This window comes from Triticum aestivum, chromosome 7A (genome assembly GCF_018294505.1).
Source record: "Triticum aestivum cultivar Chinese Spring chromosome 7A, IWGSC CS RefSeq v2.1, whole genome shotgun sequence".
Taxonomy (NCBI): Eukaryota; Viridiplantae; Streptophyta; class Magnoliopsida; order Poales; family Poaceae; genus Triticum; species Triticum aestivum.
Window position 1 is genome coordinate 83698795 of NC_057812.1, and position 22999 is coordinate 83721793.

At 46.4% G+C, this 22999-nt stretch overlaps 2 protein-coding genes and 1 pseudogene across 2 annotated transcripts in view; 2 read left to right on the forward strand and 1 right to left on the reverse strand.

Annotated features, from left to right (window-relative positions):
• The first annotated feature begins 5986 nt into the window (after positions 1-5986).
• On the forward strand, positions 5987-10464 carry LOC100682524 (protein disulfide isomerase-like 1-5). Its single transcript, XM_044569825.1, has 12 exons — positions 5987-6712; positions 6792-6921; positions 7054-7219; positions 7476-7594; positions 7776-7856; positions 7955-8041; positions 8201-8272; positions 8350-8418; positions 8669-8746; positions 8875-9009; positions 9977-10030; positions 10121-10464. Exons 1-12 carry the CDS (start codon positions 6228-6230, stop codon positions 10268-10270), a joined length of 1626 nt encoding a protein of 541 aa, XP_044425760.1. The 5' UTR covers positions 5987-6227; the 3' UTR covers positions 10271-10464.
• Positions 10465-10777: 313 nt separating this feature from the next.
• On the reverse strand, positions 10778-10928 carry LOC123155085 (uncharacterized; annotated as a pseudogene).
• Positions 10929-11260: 332 nt separating this feature from the next.
• LOC123154733 (subtilisin-like protease SBT6.1) overlaps positions 11261-22999 on the forward strand; it is a 14412-nt gene continuing 2673 nt past the window's right edge. The window contains exons 1-8 of the mRNA XM_044573379.1: positions 11261-11926; positions 12545-12673; positions 13821-13973; positions 14329-14445; positions 15111-15295; positions 16169-16432; positions 16619-17705; positions 19021-19533. Of these exons, the coding sequence (XP_044429314.1) occupies positions 11393-11926; positions 12545-12673; positions 13821-13973; positions 14329-14445; positions 15111-15295; positions 16169-16432; positions 16619-17705; positions 19021-19533 (2982 nt within the window). The 5' untranslated portion in view covers positions 11261-11392. The remainder of the gene's footprint in view (positions 11927-12544; positions 12674-13820; positions 13974-14328; positions 14446-15110; positions 15296-16168; positions 16433-16618; positions 17706-19020; positions 19534-22999) is intronic.

The following is a 22999-nucleotide window of genomic DNA, read 5'->3' on the forward strand; positions in this document are numbered from 1 at the left end:
CCTCTGTCCATTTTTTGCATTTTTCTGTCTTACATTTCTCTCCTTTCCCTCTTTTCTTTTTTTATATAGTCCTTAAAGGCTTACCTAGTGACGCGCCACTCGCGCTCATTAAACCTGGGGGCTTCTTTAACAGAAGCTTATTTATACGGGCTTCACGCCCAACACATGCGTCAAACTTCCGCATGTACCTTTTTCTTCACCATTATATGCATCGATATGACTTAAGTTTTGGCCAAGCTGGGTTGCCTGGCTCCTGTGCTTACCCCTACGTTCCCGATTGTTCGACTAGGTGGTAAAGGGAGCACCTCTGTGATTGTTACTGCCGGGTCAGCCGGATGTGTACCTCAGACTGGGTGAAGCCGAAAGTTAGCGTTCTTAAGGGAATATTCGGTCGGTGAGACAAAAGATGATCTTTTTCTTTTTTATATGCGCCCCCAGATGCTTTTTTCTATGTCTTTTTACGCAGTCCGGACATGCACTTTAGGGCATGCCTCCCAGCGAAAGGAACCCCTAACGGAACTATTCTCTCTGGAAGATGTTTCTTACTAACCATGTAATATAACATAACTAGTTGGGCACTTGTCTGATAAAGCACTAATGACCCCTATGCCTGGTCTCCACGCATACCATGGTTCTTATATAACCGCTATGGTATTCGGACACACTTCGGACCGTAGGTCCTGAGGTTGAAGCGAAAAGGTCGGCAACGACAAACGATCTACAATCCGGCTAGAAGGCATTACACATGTCATTTCAAAATTACATAGTCATTCTGACTGATTGTATTCCTCTTCTATACCATCTAACAGGCTGTCTAATTTACAGTCCTGCTGGGAATACTTCGCGGCCAACTCTACTTGGCCGTATACTAAGCTCACAGGGATCTCCTTCCCGTCAGGCCCCACTGGTCCGACCTCGGCCATGTGGTTTGGGTCAGACTTTGTAAAACGGGTCTTCACCATGGCCCAGGCTTCCCTAGCGCCTTGTCGGCAGGCCAATATCTTCCACAATCGGAAGCGCCGCCGAGCTCCCTTCAGCTTCTCCGCAAGCTCTCCAAGGCCCTCGGGCACAGAGTGGGCAGGCCATAAGGCTTGGGAAACACCTCGCATCGCCTGCCGAATTCGCTCATGCAGTTGTGTGAGTTCGGGAAGAAGGTCACCCGTAGAACCGAGCATCTCCTCTTCAGGACGACCTGTGAGCATACCTACAGACATTACTCTGTTAATCGACTTCCTCGCCGAACTCTTTTTTCAAAGTTCGTTCAAGCACTTACTAAAAATGCCGCGTCGAAGCCGCTGATTCTCCTTCGTGGAGTCCGACAGCTGGCCACGAACATCTTTAAGTTCGACGTCCAGCTTGGTGTTGGCATCCTGAAGATCATTCTTCTCTCGCCTCACCCTTGTCAACATACTCTCACCGGCCTTTAGCTGGCGTAAGAGTTGTTGCTTGTCCGGATTGAGTCTGGCGCCATCTGCAATATGATTTGTCAGATTTGCACCCACACCGCACAATACTAATCTTTCAAAGTGTACCTTACCTGAGGGGGTCTCTTTGGGCTCCCCTGCTGCGGCTAGTGCGGCCTCTAGTTGGGCCTTGCACTTTTCTAGCTCCTGGGACAGTACAGTATTCTTCTCTGTAAGAACCTGCATATTAGAAGATCCTTAAATCAGTTGCTCTAACTGTTTCAAGTCTCGGGGGCTCCTGGTATATATATATTTGACAAAAAATTCTTACCCGTATGTCTTTTACATATTGCTCCGTGGCTCAGGCTAAACCATTTTGAGCGGCACGGAGGTACGCATCTCCCAAATTAAAGGCATCTAAAGCCTCTTGGGAGAAACAAGCATCACGTAGAACTGTCCGGCGACGCCTGTGGTTCATGGCACTCTCCACTTCAGAATTGGTGGCAGACAGCCTGCCCTCCTCCTTTGTCGGAGGAGCGTCCGGTACGCGCCTTGCACTCGCCTCCGCTTCCTGGCCAGACGTTGGAGCCTGGCTGGTGGAGGCGCGATTAGCAACCTCTCCGGATATAGTCCGGCGAGGTCTCTTCGTTTTGAAGATAGCATGAACGTTAATATGCCCTGACAGAATAACACCAGGGAAACAGAGGGTGCGCTATACCTTTGCGCCGGCATCTCAGTCCGGACTTCATTCCTTTTTGCCCCACGGGGCCCTGCGGCCCCTCGTTGGCTAGCCGCCGCAGGTTCGGCCTCCTGCCTCAGAAAACTCCCCTGCAAAACACGGTTGTCGTCAGAAACGCCGGAATACGCGAGGGTATAATCTCTCTCGAGGGAATGAGACTCCGGTTTCTGTCACCTGGGAGGCCGGAATTAACCCTGGGTAATCAGCCATGATGGCTACCAAGGTATTGTCCTTGCTTAGTTGATGGAACACCCCGTCGATAAGATCCACCGATATGTCCGAATCCTCTTCGGAGTCCGGATTGAGGGAGTCCTCGGGCTGTGGAGGGTGGCTGCTTATGTCCTTTACCTCCTGTCGCAGTTCCTGCATTGAAGTCGTTAGACTACCTATCTAACCATGGGAGTACAAAACAAATGGGCAAGTGCAATTGTTCACTTACCCAACTTGGAGGATCATACATACTGAATCCGGCCTGCGGATTGACGCGGAGGAATTCCTCCTTTTCTCCCTTATACAAAGAGGATAAGATCTTTACTAAGGCGGCGGCCGAGTCCGGCCCCTTACGACCGTAACGTGTGGCGTCATCCTCCCCGTTGAAATACCACATGGGGTGGCCTCTATATTGAAGCGGCTGCATGCCCCGCATAATGCATGCGGCCATGACTCCAATCATGGTTAGTCCGGAATGAGCCAATAGTCTTATCCGGCCCATCAGATAAAGGACGTCTCTGTCACTTTCTCTCTGAGAGCTCCGCGGACGCCAGCTCAAGCGTTTCTTCAATGGAGCACTACTGAACTCAGGGAGACCGACCCGGATAGGGTCCGGTAGCGGGACGTCATCTATGTAAAACCATTCCGAAGGCCAGTCCTCGGACGCCTTCTTTGGGGTTCCGGATAGGTATCCGGTCCCGGCGATGCGCCATACTTCGGCTCCGCCCACTTGATATATAGACCCCTTTTCAGAACGGGGCACCAGGCAGAATAACCTCTTCCACAGCGCGAAATGAGCCTCAACGCCTAAAAATAGCTCGCAAAGGGCGACGAAACCCGCAATGTGCAATACGGAGGCAGGCGTGAGATTGTGCAGCTGGAGGCCGTAGAACTCCAGAATCCCGCGGAGAAATGGGTGAATTGGAAATCCCAGTCCCCTTATTAGATAGGGGACGAGGCACACCCGCTCTCCCTTAGAAGGATTGGGGGTGTTCTCCGCTTGTTTTCCGCCATTATAGGTGGCGAGACCGGCTCGGACTGGGACCATGCATGCCTGAGGGAGGAATCTCTGGGCCTGAAGTGACGCTAACTTGCTATGCGGGATGGTTCAACTCTCCCGGTCCCCGGGTTTGGGACCGGAGGGGCGAGGGGAGGAGCTGCGACGACTGGCCATGTTGGAATGGACCTTTGCTGGAAGCACTCTGATGATAACTCGCGGAAAGGAGAAGATGTGGTTTGGACCTAAATCCCCATCCCGTTAAATAGGCGGCTCGTTTATACAACTAGGGGTGTGGATGTAAAAACGCCCCGGCTTTTCGCATTTGTTTGAACACGTGGAAGACGACCATTATTGGGCATGGAAGCCAAGGAGGACTACATTACAAAAATTGGACATTATTCCTACAGGTACACAAAGATTTGGAGAGGAACCCGCCTTGCAATGTCGAACAATCTGCGCGCCGGACTCATCGTCATTGAAGCCTGGTTCGGGGGCTACTGAGGGAGTCCTGGATTAGGGGGTGTTCGGGTAGCCGGACTATACCTTCGGCCGGACTCCTGGACTATGAAGATACAAGGTTGAAGACTTCATCCCGTGTCCGGATGGGACTTTCCTTGGCGTGGAAGGCAAGCTTGGCGATGTGGATATTCAAGATCTCCTACCATTGTAACCGACTCTGTGTAACCCTAACCCTATCCGGTGTCTATATAAACCGGAGGGTTGTAGTCCGTAGGCAATCAACTCCATACACAACAATCATACCATAGGCTAGCTTCTAGGGTTTAGCCTCCTTGATCTCGTGGTAGATCTACTCTTGTACTACCCATATCATCAATATTAATCAAGCAGGAGTAGGGTATTACCTTCCATCAAGAGGGCCCGAACCTGGGTAAAACAAAGTGTCCCCCGTCTCCTGTTACCATCCGGCCTAGACGCACAGTTCGGGACCCCCTACCCGAGATCCGCCGGTTTTGACACCGATAGTCGGGACCACTCCCGGTGATGACCATAGTTTGAGGAGTTCATGTATTCACTAAGTGCTAATTCTTTGTTCTGGTTCTCTATTAAAAGGAGGCCTTAATATCCCTTAGTTTCTATTAGGACCTCGCTGCCACGGGAGGGTAGGACAAAAAATGTCATGCAAGTTCTTTTCCATAAGCACGTATGACTATATTCGGAATACATGCCTACATTACATTGATGAATTGGAGCTAGTTCTGTGTCACCCTATGTTATGACTGTTACATGATAAACCGCATCCGGCATAATTCTCTATCACCGATCCAATGCCTATGAGCTTTTCACATATTGTTCTCCGCTTATTTACTTTTCCGTTGCTACTATTATAATTACTACAAAACCCAAAAATATTACTTTTGCTACCGTTACCGTTACTTCCATACTACTTTGCTACTAAATACTTTATTGCAGATATTAAGTTATCAGGTGTGGTTGAATTGACAACTCAACTTCTAATACTTGAGAATATTCTTTGGCTTCCCTTGTGTCGAATCAATAAATTTGGGTTGAATACTCTACCCTCGGAAACTGTTGCGATCTCATATACTTGTGGGTTATCACATCTCTCTTGCTCTGCTCCCCTTCCCTACTCTGCTCGCCGTCGTCGATCCCTGTTCGCCCTAGGGTGTGACAACCGACAACCTGATATACATCTTAGCAATCGTCATTAGTTTCACTAACCATGTCGTCATCACGCCAAAAATCCATTTAGAAAAAACACACTTTCATTCGCTGAGGTATGGAGCTACGCTGCTCCGGAGCAATGCTACCAACATGATGAGGAAATGTGCAGCGATCCGGGAGGGCACTGAGGCTAAACACGGGTAATAGTTCTTCGTATGCTATTGGAGTTGTTCCTGCTGCGTGTGTTTCTGCTTGAAGGCTCTTGTTTGCGCTGGACGTTTGATGTTGTCTTTTGGCTATGCTATAGTCTGAACACCGTGAGGTTTACCTTATCTCCGGTAGGTTAGTTTTTGTTGTGCAATCAGGTTTTCATCCCATGATGTGTGTGTCGATTGCGAGCACGTATAGTGGGTTTACTTATAGTAATTTGAACTGACTTATCCCCTTTCTCGCTTTCGGTAATATCTTGCTCGATCTGAATAAATTGTATTTCCATTATGGCTTGTAACGGAAAGGGGTTTATGCCCGGTTGAAGAAGTAAAAACTCGACCCCTTCCCCCCAACCCACCCATACCAGCCGACCGCTTTCGCCCCCTCCTCCGGCGATATCTTGGCTCACCTTCGTCGCCTCGAGCTTGGGGCCGCACCGCTCTATCCCTCCCTCCAAATCGATTGAAATATAACTTTTTGTTTCCAGTTAACTGATGAATAGCAATTGCGAAGAAATATTTCTATTGAATTTGAATCCAGCAAAACCCCTCCAATTATCTTTGATCCGGACAAAAAAAGGCCTTTGACCTCGTTAGAGAAGCCAAGGAGAGCTGACCTTCCTTGGCCGATCACATGCAGATGCAGCTCCACCGGCTTAGCTTAGCTTAACCACCAATCACGCGGTCGCGATCCCAACCCCATGTGCTCCCGTCCCGTCTCGCCGACACGTCCCCGCTCGCCGGCCGCCCCCACTGCCAGTCGGCCCCGCCGTCGACATGGCCCCACCCGCCAGCCTCATCCACGCCTGCCCGTGACCGCCGCGGCCGCAGCGGCGTGCGCTCGTCATTGCCGTTTGAACACTCGAGCTCCCTCGCCAGTCGCCATTAGCACCTCACCACTAGTAATAGCACGCCGCGGCCCCTTCCATCTCCACACGCATTCCGATCTCCTCTCCCCTCCTCGTGGCTTCGTCGTGCGCGCGCGCGGGATTCCCTCTCCTAGATCTCGGAGGAGGAGCGCGATGAGGGCGACGCGGCTCCTGGCGGCGGCGGCGCTCCTCGCCGCGCTGCTCGCGGTGTCCGCGGCGGCGGCGAAGCTCGATCTGGACGAGGTGGACGACTCGGAGGTGCTGGAGGCGCTGCTGGCCGTGGACGAGGAGGAGGAGGATGCGGCGCCGCCGGGCGGTGGCGGGGGCGCGGAGGCGGTGCGGCGGACGCAGTCCATGGTGCTGGTGCTCGACAACGACAACGCGGCGCGCGCCGTGCGGGACCACCCGGAGCTGCTGCTCCTCGGCTACGCGCCCTGGTGCGAGCGCAGCGCCAAGCTCATGCCGCGCTTCGCCGAGGCCGCCGCGGCGCTGCGCGCCATGGGGAGCGCCGTCGCCTTCGCCAAGCTCGACGGGGAGCGGTTCCCCAAGGCCGCCTCCACCGTCGGGGTCAACGGCTTCCCCTCCGTGCTCCTCTTCGTCAACGGCACCGAGCACGCCTACACCGGCCTCCACACCAAGTGAGCAGGCTGGCTGCTCAGCTGCCTTTGATCTGCTCGACGAATTGACTAATAAGGCTTTTGTCTCTCCTGTTGACAGGGACGCGATAGTTACTTGGGTTAGAAAGAAGACCGGCACGCCAGTAATTAGGATTGAGTCGAAGGATTCAGCTGAGGAACTTCTTAAGAAGGGCCAGACATTTGCTCTTGGCTTATTCAAGAATTACGAGGTATGCGAAATGCTTGATGCAGATGTTTAATTTGCAGGTTATGGTTTTGCTCTCTGGATAAAAACTTGTGAATGACGTTATACATTTGCTCAATTTTGTTGAGCTTTGTTTATTCATATCCATTTTTGACAGGGAACCGACCATGAAGAATTTATGAAGGCAGCGACTGCTGAAAACGAAGTACAATTTGTAGAGACCAATGATAGGAATGTGGCCAAGATTCTTTTTCCAGGGATTGCATCTGAAGAACAATTCCTGGGCCTTGTGAAAAGCGAACCAGAGAAGTTCGAAAAGTTTGGTAAGTATCTAATATGCAGATGCTCCATTTTTTCCTTATTTGCATTCTGGCCTTTCATTCCATGATTTGATGAGTAACTTATTAATTGGAATCCTTACTCATTATTGAAAATGCTATCAAAAAGAAAGATAATGCTGGGTTAACCTTCAATGGCAGTTGCTCATGCTTATCCATTTGGTCTACAATATAGTTATTGTAAGTGTAACAGTCATAAATTTATGATTTGTCCAATAACTCATGTAATTCCATTTTCCAGATGGAGCATTTGAAGAAAAGGAGATATTGCAGTTTGTGGAGCTTAACAAGTTCCCACTAATTACTGTATTCACTGATTTAAACTCAGCTAAAGTCTATTCAAGCCCAATTAAGTTGCAGGTTAGTACTCCCAGCCTTTCTAAATATTAACAAGGGCACCTTGGATATACATCACATTCTTCCCTAGTGGATTGAACTATGTAATAAGCCTTATAACTGTAAAGTGATCGTAGGAAATTATAAATATACTCTTGGTCTTTTACATGGTTAATTTGATTTAGTTTCTGCAAATTCGTTCTAGGTCTTCACCTTCGCAGAGGCTTATGATTTTGAAGATCTTGAATCTATTGTTCAAGAGGTGGCCAGAGGATTTAAGACAAAGGTGTGCAGTTTTGATATAAATAGATAGCTGCCCTCTGCTCTGTCCATTTTCGTCATATCATGCAAATGACTAAAACACTTTTCTCTCTGGCACTGCAGATAATGTTTATATATGTGGACACTGCTGAAGAAAACCTTGCAAAACCATTCCTGACTCTTTATGGCCTTGAAGGAGATAAACCTACTGTACGTTCATAGTATTATGAATCTCATTCTGGAGTGATGTTTCCATATTATTTATCTTTTTCCAGTAGATGCAGGTGTGCACATGTGTGCATTATGGTGGGAGTTGTTTCCGTATCGTTTAATGATATTGCCTGTTGCTAAAACTATAAAGTTTACCAGGTTACAGCATTTGATACGAGCAAAGGTGCTAAATATGTGTTGGAGGCAGATATTAACGCGAAGAACCTAAAGGTAATGCGTTGTTTATTTGATTTTATGGTATGTTACTTGAGGCAAATTGATTAATTAGACCATGCACTGAATAACAGGAGTTCTCCTTAAGCCTTTTGGATGGTACACTGCCTCCATACTTCCGCTCAGAACCAGTACCACAAGAAGTAAGCTTTAATTTTGTCAAGTTTTGAATCTTGCAAGTTAATGTGTCAGGATTCAAAGTCCCTAAGCAGTCTAACTGAAATACAACTCATGTTAAGATGTGAGCAACATATGAACTTGTTACTCCTGACATGCATACTTAGTTTTTGCTCTTAATAAGATCTGTTAACATATAGGGAATGCTGTGAAGATTTTGTAATTAGTTTCCTGGCATGTCTACTTAGCCTTTGACCCCCACCCACCATTTTGCAGGAGGGACTTGTTGAAAAGGTTGTTGGACGTACATTTGATTCTTCTGTCCTGCAAAGCCCTCACAATATTCTCCTCGAGGTATTTGATCTTACTCATAGTTATTTATCTGTAATTTTGTATACTCCAATACTCACAATTCATCATTTTTCAAACTATTTTTATTTCTATCCAAGATCTCACACCCCTTTTTACATTGAAAACCATAGGCTCATGCACCTTGGTGTGTTGACTGTGAAGCCATCAGTAAAAACATTGAGAAGTTGGCCAAGCATTTCAGTGGTTTGGACAATCTTAAATTTGCACGCATTGATGCTTCGGTGAATGAACATCCAAAATTGCAGGTAATTCGATCCTTTTGCTGTACCATCACATATGCCCACAACATAGAGATCAAATACTTTCAACCTTGTACCACAGTCATGCCATCCATTAAATTATACTTACCTATGTAGCAAAATATAAGACGTTTTTGTAGGCTAAACTAGTCTACAAAAGAGTCTTATATTTTGATACAGAGGTGGTAGTTCTCATTGAAGTATTGGGATTATGTGCTATTAGTTACTATATAAGTGCCTTGAGAAAAGAAAATCATATGAAAGAGATTACTTTCGATACGTTCACGTTATCTGTTGGATTGCTGATTTAATTAACTATTGTTGGAATTATGTCCATTGAATTACCACACTAAGTGTTTTTTAGACAATTTGTGAAACTTTAAATTAGATTGCTCTAAAAAGTAATAACTGTTTTTATGAATTTATAAGCTTTGGACCGTGCATAGTTACATCCATGAAATTTATAACTAAGCCCATAACAATGTGTGCATAACACATGAATATTGACATACATGAGGGTGAGTTTGTTTGTTGTTTACTGTGAATGTAAAATATTGATGTGGAGTTTGTTTGTTGTTTCCCGCAAAAAAAAAAACACAGTTGTTGTTCACTGCAAATGTTGCCATGCATGGACTTTCAAAGATAGTTCTGTGGATAAAGAATAAGCAGAAAAATGACTTCCTATATGTTTAAGATGAGGTTCTGGTGGAATTGCTGCCACTTATGACTGGCTAACAGCTATATAAGGAAGAAAAGCTTAATAAGTGGCATAAATGAATGGGTGATAACTAGGATGTTTATTAAAGTTAAATTTGTTGAAAGAGATCTGAAGGTTTCTAGCTCCTTTGCATTTGAATGCTGGAACCTGGAAGCATAGCCTTTTGCCATTCTGCTGAATGAATTAATCTAATAACCCGTTATGACCCATCAAAGGTATAACTTTAGCTTACAGTTTCCCCATGGTTTCTTACAGGTAAACAATTACCCCACACTCTTGCTTTATCCTGCTGAAGACAAGACCAACCCGGTACGTCTGCTGAAACAAATGCTAAGACGCCATAAGTTACCCTTCGCCATGTGTTAGTGATATATTATTGCTCTCCTTTTGGAAATGCAGATCAAACTTTCAAAGAAATTAAGCCTGAAAGACATGGCGAGATTCCTCAAGGAGAAGCTGCAGATTTCGGACGTCGAAATTAAGGAGAAGCTCCAAACTCCTAACATTGAAACAGTAGCTGCCGCTGACAATGTCAAGGATGAGCTATAGTTGATTGCTCGTTCAAGCATGCTGGCCGCGTTGAAGGAAAATGACCATGGAGCATGGCCTTATAGAGAAGGAAATAGAGTAGGGGTTGGTCACGGTTACGCAGTAGCCATCTAAAATCAAACATATATGATGATGTACCACATAGCTTGTTCATGTATTATATAATGAAAATAATAAAGTCAGTAACTCTAATATCGGATGTTGCATGAGTATCAAAGCTCAAGCAGGTTGGGTATGTTACATGAGAATGATCCCAATTTATTTTGCAGTACTATCTATTGGTTAGAAAATGTGTGTTGAGTTTGGCTTCAAAGTTCCACTGCATTAGTTTCTTTGGATGCAAAATGTTGAAGGTACCAAACAAAGAGATCAAAGTCATAAGAGCAAAAGTTGCAGACCAGGACGAAATGAAGGCAAATAGAACAAAGCTCAAATGCAGGCCAGATTTTGGTTTAGTTCTACAGGCTCAAGAACAAAATCAGGCCAAATTTTAAATTAGATTTGTAGGGCTTTCCCCTCTCCGAAGAGAGGGAGCCCTTCCAGAAATTCTCAGTGGCCCATGAGGGCCAAAGAGGGGGTTTGGAAATAGTTTTCAACCAGCAATTGACGCGCCTCGGTATAACCTCACTAGCTGCGTCATTGCCCCAAGCGCAAAGATGCCTTCTCCCGTCCGCCCACGGCCCCCTCTTATACCCATCTCGCCCCCCGCCACCCCCGTCCGCGAGCGAGGTGGGACTAATCGCACCACCAGCAAAGCCAACCGACGCACCACCACCCCGCGGACAGGCAAGCCAGGAAGCGACCGTGGGCCGCCTCTCCACTGGTCTCGTGGCCTTGGGCCCAGATTTCAGTGGGCCTGGATAAGCATCACCGGATCAGGCAGCCGAATGACTCACCGAGCGACGCTTTACTTTACTCCAAGAAAAAAAAACTGCTTTCTCCAAAAAACAAAAATGCTACTTGTGCTCCCACCGGTCAGTGTGGTGGGCATCCGTGCGGTGCGGCCCCGTCATCGTAACACCCGCAGCGCCTCGTGCTCTCTGCTTGTCCTGTCGACCCACCCATCGCTCATTTCCGGCGAGCCACCGCGCGGGGGCCGCCGATCTCCGGCGAATCGCGCCGATGCCGCCGCCCGCGATGGCGGCCGAGAAGAGGAGGGCCGCGTACGCGGCCTTCCTCCCGCTGCTCCTCCTCCTCGCGCTCCGCGCCCTCCTCCCCTCCTCCGACTCCCCGGCCCGGGGCGGGGAGGAAACCCTAGCCAGCAGGTACGTGGTGCGGTTCCTCGAGTACCGCCCCGCCGACGACCACCGGGAGTACCTGGAGGGCGGCCTCCCCCGCGAGGCCGGGCCGTGGCGGTGGGTGGAGCGGCGGAACCCCGCGGCCGCGCACCCGACCGACTTCGCCGTGCTCGAAATCCGCGACGCGCACCGGGACGCCGTCTTCGCGGCCGTCCGCGCGCTCGGCCGCGTCCGGGACGTGCACCCCGACGCCAGCCACTCGCGGGCCGCCCTCTCGGCGGATCGGCCGCAGCGGCGGGGCAAGCGGTTCACCGCCATGTCGTTCGAGGAGGAGGGACGCGGCGGTGACGACGACGCGGTTCCCAGCAATAATGCTAGTTCCTCTTCTGGTGGTCCGAGGCGGAAGCTTCAAATGCGGGTACATTTCTCTTGGCACAGTGCTGCCCATGGTGGAAACATCTATGCATGATCATTTGTTTGATAATTATTAGTAGTAGCTTGCAACCGGACCGGGGTACATAAAGATCGCCAGCTCGGAAAAGGATTAGACCAGTCACATTCAGTGGAATTGAAGGCCATTTTCAACATCATTTATGTTCTTAATGTCAACTTCTTGTGGAAACAATTGTATAGGACTAGATTTTTCATTTGTACTCCCTCTGTCCCAGAATATAAGAACGTTTTTTACACTATGCTAGTGTTAAAGATGTTCTTATATTTTGGGACGGAGGGAGTACTTCTATAGTTGCTAAAATTGGTCCAGAATGTTAACCTTATTGTTTTCGTCTTTTGTAAAAGGACTCCAGAACATTAGCCTTTTATATATAAACTGGAACTGAAAATGAACGTGCTATGCAGTTTATGCTTAAAGCTAGAACGGCTTCCAACTAGCATGATGCTATGGCACTATGTTGCAACGCCAGAGCGACGTTCTAAACAGTGGATTGTATCATCTAGACACCTCAGATTTTGTGAATTCTCATGCAGCCTGCTTGTTGTCATGTTTTTTAGTACCGTAACACGTGTCCTTTGACAGAGACCACATGTGACATCTCTATTTGGAGCTGCACAACTATGGGAAAGAGGCTTCACTGGTAGGAAAGTCAAAATGGCCATTTTTGACACTGGTATTCGGGCAGATCACCCACATTTTCGCAATATTAAGGTATGATATTGAGTAAATTTTGTCACTGGTGATTTTGGTCCAGTATATGTGCACAAGAGGTAGGAAAACATGAATCTGGAGGAAGTTAGGCAAACAATTTTGCTTGTGGAAGTTTGTCTCTGCTCTTGAAAACACACACGATATCTTAACATGCACTTATGAGCTATGAAGCACCGACACGGCGACATGGATACGGCGGTACGGATCTGGTGACACGGGATACGGCAATCTCTAGAAATTGTCATACAGCGATACAGCGACTATATCTATCGTTCAGAAAATGTCATGTAATAAAGACACAAAATAATTGAATGCATGAGATGAGATCAAAATACTGTCCCATTTGTCGCCTCTGTGCCTCTTTTCACTCCCTAGCAGCAACATCAGCAGGTCAGCAGCATACAACCAACATCATCAGCCCAGCAGCCCAGCGCCAGAGCACCCAACGGCCAGCACCCAGCAGCTGCCCAGCAAGCACGCGGGGACTGGGGAGGACCTTACCGGTGACGGGTGGTGGCGGCAAAGAGGATTTGAGGTGGCGACATGGGTGACTCCAGGCGTTAGCGAGGTGAATCCACATGGTGGCGATGCGATTCCAGGCGGCAGTGTGCGTGTGCGGTCGCAAAGATCCAATCGCTTGCCTTGGTCCTCCTGTGGTTGTGGGAATAGAGAGCTGCTGTTAGGGTTTGCACCGGGCTTCTATTGGGCTCGGGCTGCGCTCCCATCATCCCACGTCCCACGTCCGTATAGTTTTTTTCTTTTCTTTTTTAATTGAAAGAATCGACATTGTGGGAATACGCGTATCACAACGTATCCGGCGTATCTGTCGCGTCTTGGACGTGGGTACGCCGGACCCGGCCGTATGGTGCTTCGTAGCTTATTATTGTTATTACCTAACACTGTTGTCCTGACAAAAGTACTTCTTCTGAGATGTTGCAACATTAATTCATGTCTGCCCGTCACAAAACTATGGTGGCAATGCCTTGGGGAAACTGCTATGCTTGTATTATCTCACATGGAAAACGAAATTAGAGCTTGCTATCCTGATTAACTGTGCAGGACAAATTAAAGTTACACCATTTTCTTGCATATGAGATAAAACTCCCCCCAAAAAGTGAAGTCTTTCTAAGATAGCATAACTGTGCAGGAGCGCACAAATTGGACAAATGAAGACACATTAAATGACAACCTTGGACATGGAACATTTGTAGCTGGAGTGATTGCTGGTCAAGATCCAGAATGTCCTGGATTTGCACCAAACACTGAGATATATGCATTTCGAGTATTCACAGATGCTCAGGTACTGGACTTGGTTGCTATATATGAAGCGCATCCACCAGCTTTTTGCACCATCATAATTACTTTCCATCTTCTTTGTATTTGCATTTGCAAATGTCCTCAAAACTAAGGAAACCGAACTGTAACTTTTTGGAAAGACAAACCATGAGTCTTACAGTGTTTTAATGCTCTCAACATGTCTTCATTTTATAAATGTAAAATACAATTTAGAATCACCAGACCTTGAGATGCTATGTTACTAGTATCTGTGAAAATTCTGCGAGCAATTTTTACTATTTATTTGAAGCAAATACAACTAATTATGCCAAAATTTGTGCTGGTAAGATTTTGAGAATTACCTTTTCCTTGCAGTGCAGATATCCTACACATCATGGTTCTTGGATGCATTTAATTATGCGATGGCAACTGGTATGGATGTATTGAATTTGAGTATTGGCGGACCTGATTACCTGGATCTCCCCTTTGTGGAAAAGGTAGAACTTGGTTATGATCACTGAACTCCAATTTCTTTCTTTTGCCTTCTCACTTATTAGTATTACATTGACTTTTGTTTTTTTACTGCAATTCGTTGAAATGTGATAGCTCTTGCAGCTACTAAGTAATGATAGTAACTCATAGCTCTCTAGTGATGGGCTACTAGTAACTGGCAGTATCCTTGATAGCTACAGAAGTCCTGTCTTTCTTTGTCAATTAATTATCGTATTTTGTTGGGTTGTAGATAAATAGGTGAGCTTATTGACCTGCCAATAATGGGAAGAAGGCCCACTTATTGACCAAATTAAGGACTTGCTCTGAACGAAGGATTTTGTAGTAATTTCGTAGCATGAACACATGTACTTCCGTAGCTATCGAGTTTTAACCAACTATGGGTTTATATTCCTTGGCAAATCTCCTCTATGAATGTTCGCGGTCATTGACTTGAGCAACACCAACTGTTGCTGTCTTCTCTTATTTTTGGTTTCAATGCATTTCCCCTTAATTGTGTAGTTTTGCGTACTTCTCTGCTTACTGGAGTAAAAAAAGAACCAGTCCAAATTACGAGTGCTAACAAATGTTTTCTGCTGCTAATGAGTAAACTTTGGGGATCTTAAATAATTTTTTATCGGGGTCTTGAAATCTTTCTAAATTTGTTCTGTAGGTCTGGGAGCTCACAGCAAACAACATTATTATGGTATCAGCTATTGGAAATGATGGTCCTCTCTATGGCACATTAAATAACCCAGCAGACCAAAGCGATGTCATCGGCGTTGGTGGTATTGATTACAATAACCACATAGCTTCATTTTCCTCTAGAGGCATGACTACCTGGGAACTTCCCCATGGGTACATTTTTTAACTTGATAGTGTACTGTCTTGGTATGTCACTAATTTTCTAATATCTCCGTAGGCAATTTTGCTGGGCTTTGTCCCTCCTGAAAAAGCCAATATTGGTTAGGAATGCATTAGAACAGTGTGCGAAGCCTATAGAAGCTGTAGCATAGTTGTGAGCTTGCTATATCTGTACTATCCTGAAATTATATTGAAGGTGTAGGTTATGGGTATCTCATATTTTCCTCTCTGTGTTAAAGGTCTTTGCTAGATTTTTGCTTACTAAACTTGGCCAAAGTGCACACGAAAGATGGGAGATGCAGTTTCTCTTAAAACATAATATCTTCTTTGGGGTCAAGGGAAATTAGTTCATGTCAAGTTCTAATCTGATGACTGTATTTATGCTGTTATAATTACACCTCTTTCGGTTTTAGTGTGAAAATTTTCAATTTTTGTACCTTCTGTGCATTGTTTTTAAGGCGGTAAGGCGACGTAAGGCGACCTAAGGCATATTTGTAAGGCGCTGCCAGGGCGCCTTACCGCCTAAGCGTCGCCTAAGCTTCCAAGGCAGGACGCCTTAAAAACAATGCTTTTGTGTAAATTTCTTGCTTGGGATGTTAGTGCGACATATCTGTGTTTTTTTAATATGACGAGGAAAACTATTTTCTGTACCTCTTAACTGCTATACATTATTAGTCATAGCTAGCTTGTAATTGATACTGAAATAAAAAACTGAAGCAAATAATTGGATGTTGGAAAGGTGGTGCATGTTCATTGTTTTGTGGTGTTGGATTTTTTTGACAGCGCTAAGCAACTTTACTCTTACACTCGTTTCATTTCTCACATTTAGAAATAGCATCCTCAGAATTTGTGTCTTCAATTCTGCAGATATGGCCGTGTAAAACCTGATGTTGTCGCATACAGTCGTGATATAATGGGTTCTAAGACCAGCACAGGCTGCAAGACTCTTTCAGGTACAAGTGTTGCAAGCCCGGTGGTTGCTGGAGCAGTATGCTTGCTTGTTAGTGTTATACCAGAAGACAAGCGGAAATCCATCCTTAATCCTGCCAGTATGAAACAGGCCCTTGTTGAGGGTGCTTCTAAGCTTGTGGGGCCGAATATATATGAGCAGGGTGCAGGCAAGCCTGATCTGTAAGTTTCTTGCTTTTGTTCTACATATCTCTTCATAGGTGTATGGTGTGTTGGACATTTCAGATGCATTCCAGTTGTAAGGTGCAACGGTTCAGAAACCAGACAATGTATCCTGTCATCCTTGCCTGCTCTTTTGTTTCATTGGTTGCTCAAGTCACGCTCATTTATTCTACTATCCATTTCCAGATGGCAATCATATGAAATATTGAAAAATTACCAACCACGAGCAAGTGTATTTCCTAACATGCTTGACTTCACCGACTGTCCCTACTTCTGGCCTTTTTGTCGGCAACCTTTGTATGCTGGAGCCATGCCAGTAGTATTCAATGCTACAATTCTTAACGGGATGGGGGTGATTGGTTATGTTAAGGATCCACCTGTATGGCAGCCATCTGAAGATGTGGGCAATCTTCTCACTGTTCACTTCACCTACTCGGACACCATCTGGCCTTGGACAGGGTACCTTGCCCTGCACATGCAAGTTAAAGACGAAGGTTCTCAGTTTTCAGGCATAATTAGTGGCAATGTTACCCTGTCGATTTACAGCCCAGCTGCTGAGGGGGAAAGCAGCCCACGGAGTAGTACGTGTGTTCTTTACCTGAAGGTCAGGGTGGTTCAAACACCTGTTAGGTCAAGAAGAATACTGTGGGACCAATTTCATAACATCAAGTACCCATCTGGATATGTTCCGAGGGATTCACTTAATGTGAATAATGATATCCTTGATTGGCATGGTGACCACTTGCACACAAATTTTCACATACTGTTCAACATGCTGAGAGATGCAGGATACTATGTTGAGACCCTTGGGTCACCACTTACCTGCTTTGACGCTAGCAATTATGGTACACTGCTCATGGTTGATCTTGAGGACGAGTACTTCAGTGAAGAGATTCAGAAACTCAGGGATGATGTTGTACACAAGGGGCTCGGCCTTGCTGTTTTTGCTGAATGGTATCATGTTGATACCATGGTGAAGATGACATTCTTTGATGAAAATACCCGCAGTTGGTGGAGTCCGCTTACTGGTGGTGCAAATATTCCTGCGCTTAATGAACTTTTGGCCCCATTTGGCATTGCTTTTGGGGACAAAATATTGAGTGGTGATTTCTCAATCAATGGTGAGCAGTCCCACTATGCTTCTGGGACTGATATAGTGCAATTCCCAGCAGGAGGTTTTTTGCATGGCTTCGAACTCCAGGAAGACCCCAAAACTGCACAGAATAGCTCAACTCCAGATACACATAACTCCCAGTCCCAGGAGAAGAGCAAGGTTAGCATCCATTGCCTGTTTAGTTGGACTCCTTTTTATATCATACTCCCTCAGTCCAGAATTACCTGTCTCAGAAATGGATAAAAATGGATGTATGTAGAACTATAATATATCTAGATACATCCATTTCTCCGACAAGTATTTCCGGATGGAGGGAGTATTGTTTTATCTGCGAGTTTCTAGCTATTGGATGATGATTACTTGTACGGTAGCCCCTTGAACTTCCATAAAGCACTTTGTTGGCCAGACATAAGCTCTAGGTATTTAGATTGTTTGATTTACTGTAATAAAATGTGATAAACAAGTGTAAGAGACTAAGAGTGATTTTGCGATAGAGATAGTGGTCTTGTCATGTTAGGCATGCCAGGAGTTGACTCTGGTTCACCATTGCCAAGTGACGCTCACTTGAGAAGACAGCAGAGGAGGTGGTGTCTTTGTTTAAATTTTCCACATCATTTTCCAGTTGTCATCCAGTGGGTCAAAACTGCTTCCAACACTGGATTAGGGGTTTATCGCTTTGGTTTTGGAAGTTCTGGTTGTAGGATATACAGCTTTAAATTCAGGGGGTTAGGTGGCTTTAGAATCAACCTGGAGTTTTTCCCTATTGAAATTTATCTTCCAGCTGATCTCTTTGTATGTCCAGCTATATAAGTTGTTTTCGTTGAAGATGATTTTTGTAGAGAACATGAAGGCTTTCACATCTTTTCCTTAAGTAGGAAAGCAAAACAATGTCAGAGATTTTTCATCAAAAGAAAGTAAAAGTCCAATTAAAACCATAGGCAACACACACACAATAGGCTACATCTCAGGCTGGTTCTTGCAACCGTCTGCCATACGCTTACTTAGTCCCCAGCTCTATGCCACCCCATTGTTGGCGTCGAGGAAGATGATAACAGCTAATTCTTAGAAAAATACAGTTAGAGCAGATAGGTAACATATTTATTGCGTCCTGTAAAAAAAAAATTTATTGCGACGCTTTGACCCTTTGGTATGGTTCAGTAGTGGCTTAAGCAGCTATCCCATTAATAGAATGCTAGTGAGTGTGCTGCTGGCCTGTTCGTTCTCCATGTAGATGCGAAGTTATATTTTGTTTTGGACTTACAGTTTTATCCATGAGAATAGTTTGATCGATCGTTTATTACTTGCAATGAATAATTTTTTTTTTCAAATTTCAAATCATACTCCCTCCGTATCAAAATATCAGACGTTTTTGTATGCTAGTTTAGCCTACAAAAACGTCTTATAATTTGGTAGAGGTAATACAATATCGTCATACGGATTTGGTATCCAAGGCTTATTGATTTCTTCATGTCAGCTCTCCTCGATTCTTGGTATGCTTGAAGCAGGCGAAGGGCGAATTGCAGTATATGGGGATTCAAATTGTCTTGACAGTAGTCACATGGTAACAAACTGTTATTGGCTTTTGAGAAAAATTGTGGAGTTTGCTGGCAATGGACTCAGAGATCCTGTCCTTTTCTCAGAAGCAACTCGGTTAAAATTTCCAGTTTTTGAGAACATCCAGAAACCCTTGCGTAGACCCGATGTAAATTTTTCAATGTTTTCATCTGTCATTGGCAAGGAATTGATATGTCACCAGGATTCCCGATTTGAAGTTTGGGGTACGAAAGGTTATGGTATCCAACCAACAGGCACAACAAGAAAGCTGCCAGAATACCAAAAGAATGAAGTTTCTAGTAGTCCCAATCGATTAATAAGATCTTCTTACAAGAGACAAGATGAAGCTGGCTTGCAAAAATCCATTTTAGCACCGAGTGCTAATAAATTTGATGATAAAAGAGATTATTTTGGCTTTATCAGCCATGAAGAGGTATCATATCTTGCCTTTCTCTGTCAATTAACAATTGCCTTCCTTTCCTGTCTTCATTCTGTTGGTTCAGTGATCCCTTTGAGCTGTACAATTTATGTAAACACTAAACACTGACTACCATCAAGGTTAGCATGCTATTAATATATAACCGTTTGCCGTTTTTTCATGCCGAAAACAGTTGCCAAATATTCTCTGCAATAGCCTAAGTTTATTGCTGATATAGTTCTTTCATTTTTCGCTTAAAAAGTATAACTCTTCCATGTTTAGTCTATAATCCAGCACTGTTGGGTTATTTGAATTGGGGTAGTTCTGGCTTCTTGAGAGAAGCAGCAGCTGAGCTTGTGGTTCAAAATGGTATTACTATGATCCATTATAGTTTTTGTAGTCCATCTTCAGTTTCTCAATGATTTTTTGTTATACTTATTGCCATGAAGTTTAGTTGCCACACCTTGCCACACCACAAATTAGGCAAGTTTGACTGAGTTAGCCCCTTGTTTGGTTTGCAGCCGCACTTGTGGCAAGATTCTTTTCATGCAATGTGTGGCAACATGTGACGCCAATTTTTTATTTTTGAAACTGGAGCCCTTAGGGCTCAATCTATTACTCCCTCCTGTCCTTTTTTTCTATGCGTGTAAGGTAGAGCCCACATACCAAGGAGAGGATTTCTTTGCCAAAATTGGAATTTTGCCCCTGGTTTGTTACAAATGACTGCTATGTAGTAGTTATGATGTGCATGCAAACGATTGGCTCTCCTTGCCCCACGCCTCAAAACTCGCGCGCACGTAGTACTCCTCTCTCTCTCCATCTCTCGGCATGCGTCTCTGCAACTCTCTGCATGCGCAGAATCTGTCTCTCCCCGTCCCATGACTCTGCACTTCCATGGTGCCCGTTCCATGACACTACACTTTTTCATGGTGTTCGCATATGAGGAGAAAGGAAGCATACCAAGAGACGCTGAAAACTGGTGGAATTGGAGCCAAATTTTTTGGTTTGATCAAAACACTTTGTGCTCAAATTTTCCAGTTCCCTCCGAAACTGAACTGCTGCCTTGTGACCATGAGGTCATGGGTTCAAGTCCTGGAAACAGCCTCTTGCAGAAATGTAGGGAAAGGCTGCGTACAATAGACCCAAGTGGTCGGACCCTTCCCCGGACCCTGCGCAAGCGGGAGCTACATGCATTGGGCTGCCTCCGAAACAGAACTGCCCGCCATAGTTTAGCACATCGAAAATTTGCTTACCCCTATGGTCTTTGAAACTCAGAATTAATGTCTACAAATTCATACACCATGATCAGAACAACCCCCCTCACTCTCCTTGTTCTTCTCTCCCACATCATGAACATGCATGCAATGGCTAGCCTAAACCCCAATTCTATGTACGTATTCGAGGAGAGCGACAGCGCTATGAATTGATTCTTTCCATGTCGATCTTTTTCCAATTTTTATCTCCTCTGTTGATCATGTTTCGACGTGTTGACCAGCACTAGGTGGACGACGCCATCCGTGAGCACGCCGTCGTCAAGGTGGATGCCACCCTCCACAAGCACACCGTCGTCGGAGTGGATGTCGCCCTCTGTGAGCATGTGCATGCCATCTTTCCGGAGCATGATGTGGTCGAGCGCGTGCACACCGCCTTCTGGGAGCTCGTTGTGGTCTGGGTGGACGCCGCCGGGCCATCGCGTGGACGCCGCCTTCAATGAGCATGCGGTGCTCCCGGTGAACGCCATTTTTAGTGAGCACGCAGCTGGCGCGCAGTCCTCTGAGTGGCCGCCACCGTCCGTGAGCATGCCGTTGTCCTCTCCGACCAAGCTCTCCTCCCACAAGCATGCATGGATTTCGTCCATGAGGAGCAGGGCGTGGAGAAGGGGAAGTGGGATGTGGAGGACAAAGGGAAGGCGGGATGAGCGGGACGGCAGCGAAACGTATGAGAGAGTGAAGGGGAAGAGCAGATGGGATTGCTGGAGGTGGGAGAGGAGACGAAGAGATAGAAAAGTCGTGGAGCGGAGAGAGGGAGAGGGAGAGGGAGAGAGAGAGAGAGAGAGTTACTGCGGGTGTGCAGCCGGGTACGAAAGGGAGGGAGAGTTGGAAAGGATCGCGACAGCCGACAAGTAGACTTCCATGGAAAATTTGTATGTAGGCAAAAAAAAGGAACGAAGGGAGTCATTAAGAAGAGAATTACCCATTTAATTAATAGGAAACATGCGAAAACAGGCACATCACACCCATGACGCAGGGCACCCGTCCAACCTGGCTACACAACGTCGACGAGAGGAACGCCGTCGAGATTGCCAGCAAACTGTCATCATCATCACTTCTCGAGCATGCGGCTCCTTCACCGCGGGAAACTAACCAAGAGCACTCGCTGCACGCAACATGTGAAATCTTTGTCTGGCTATGCCAAAAGTTCTGCCAAAGATGTCGGGGACTAGGCTACTCCGATTTCTATGACAAGTCCTGCAGAAGAAAGAAGCACACCTTGCACCAACAAAGCCCGACCTCCATCGCTTAGCATCGTCGCCACTGTGTTGCTATGTGCTGCTACAACTCCGCGACTCCTTCACCGTGGAAAACCAACCAAGATCACTCGCTGCACGCAACATGTGAAATCGTTGTTGGCCGATGCCAAACAATCTGCCAAAGATGTTGAGGACTAGGCTACTTTGATTTCTATGACGAGTCTTGCAAGAGAAAGAAGCACACCTTGCCCCAACAAAGCCCGACCGCCAAAGATGTTGAGCACGCCCAACTACAGAAAAGCACAACGGAAGGCATGGTCTTCAAAACGACCCTCCAAAGAGGGAAAATGACTGGTTACGGTGAACCACCGTCACCGCCCGACCCTGCGGTAGGATCTACCATTTTGCCTAAAGACATTACTTGGCGGGTGTGTGTGTGTGGGGGGGGAGGGCATAACACTCCTCGACAACGTCCCATGGGCGCTGGTGCTTGGGCAATCTTGCGGCCGGCAAGCCTTCGGCACAATCTGATGCCCCCACGCAACCGACAACAATCATTGGTATGCCAACCCGTTGTGCCGTGCATCACCAGTGTAGCGATGGCCCCAAAGCCACACTTGAGCCACCACCTCCCTTGCCTCCATTCATGGGAAGGTCATATCTGGACGAGTCCGCACAGACCCGGTGACCATCCCTGCCAGTGTCGCAGGAGGCAAACGTTTTGACACGCAACCACCAGAGCTAGGAGGCTGGGCTGCCACCCCGCTGCACCAAGCCATGCGAGCAGCCAGATCAAAACCACGCTGCTCCACTGTTGATGTGCCCGAAGCCACAACTGCTGGAAATTGCGCCTCCAGGACGAGCAGCTGGGAAGATCGGGATGAGCCCGAGCCACCTCTGCCACGAGCAAGTGCCGAGACGGGAGGCCAAGGACCTCGCCACCGCAACTCAGCCCCTCGGGTGGATGCGCCAGCACATGCCCCATTGAGCGCCACCACCACCATCCTAGGG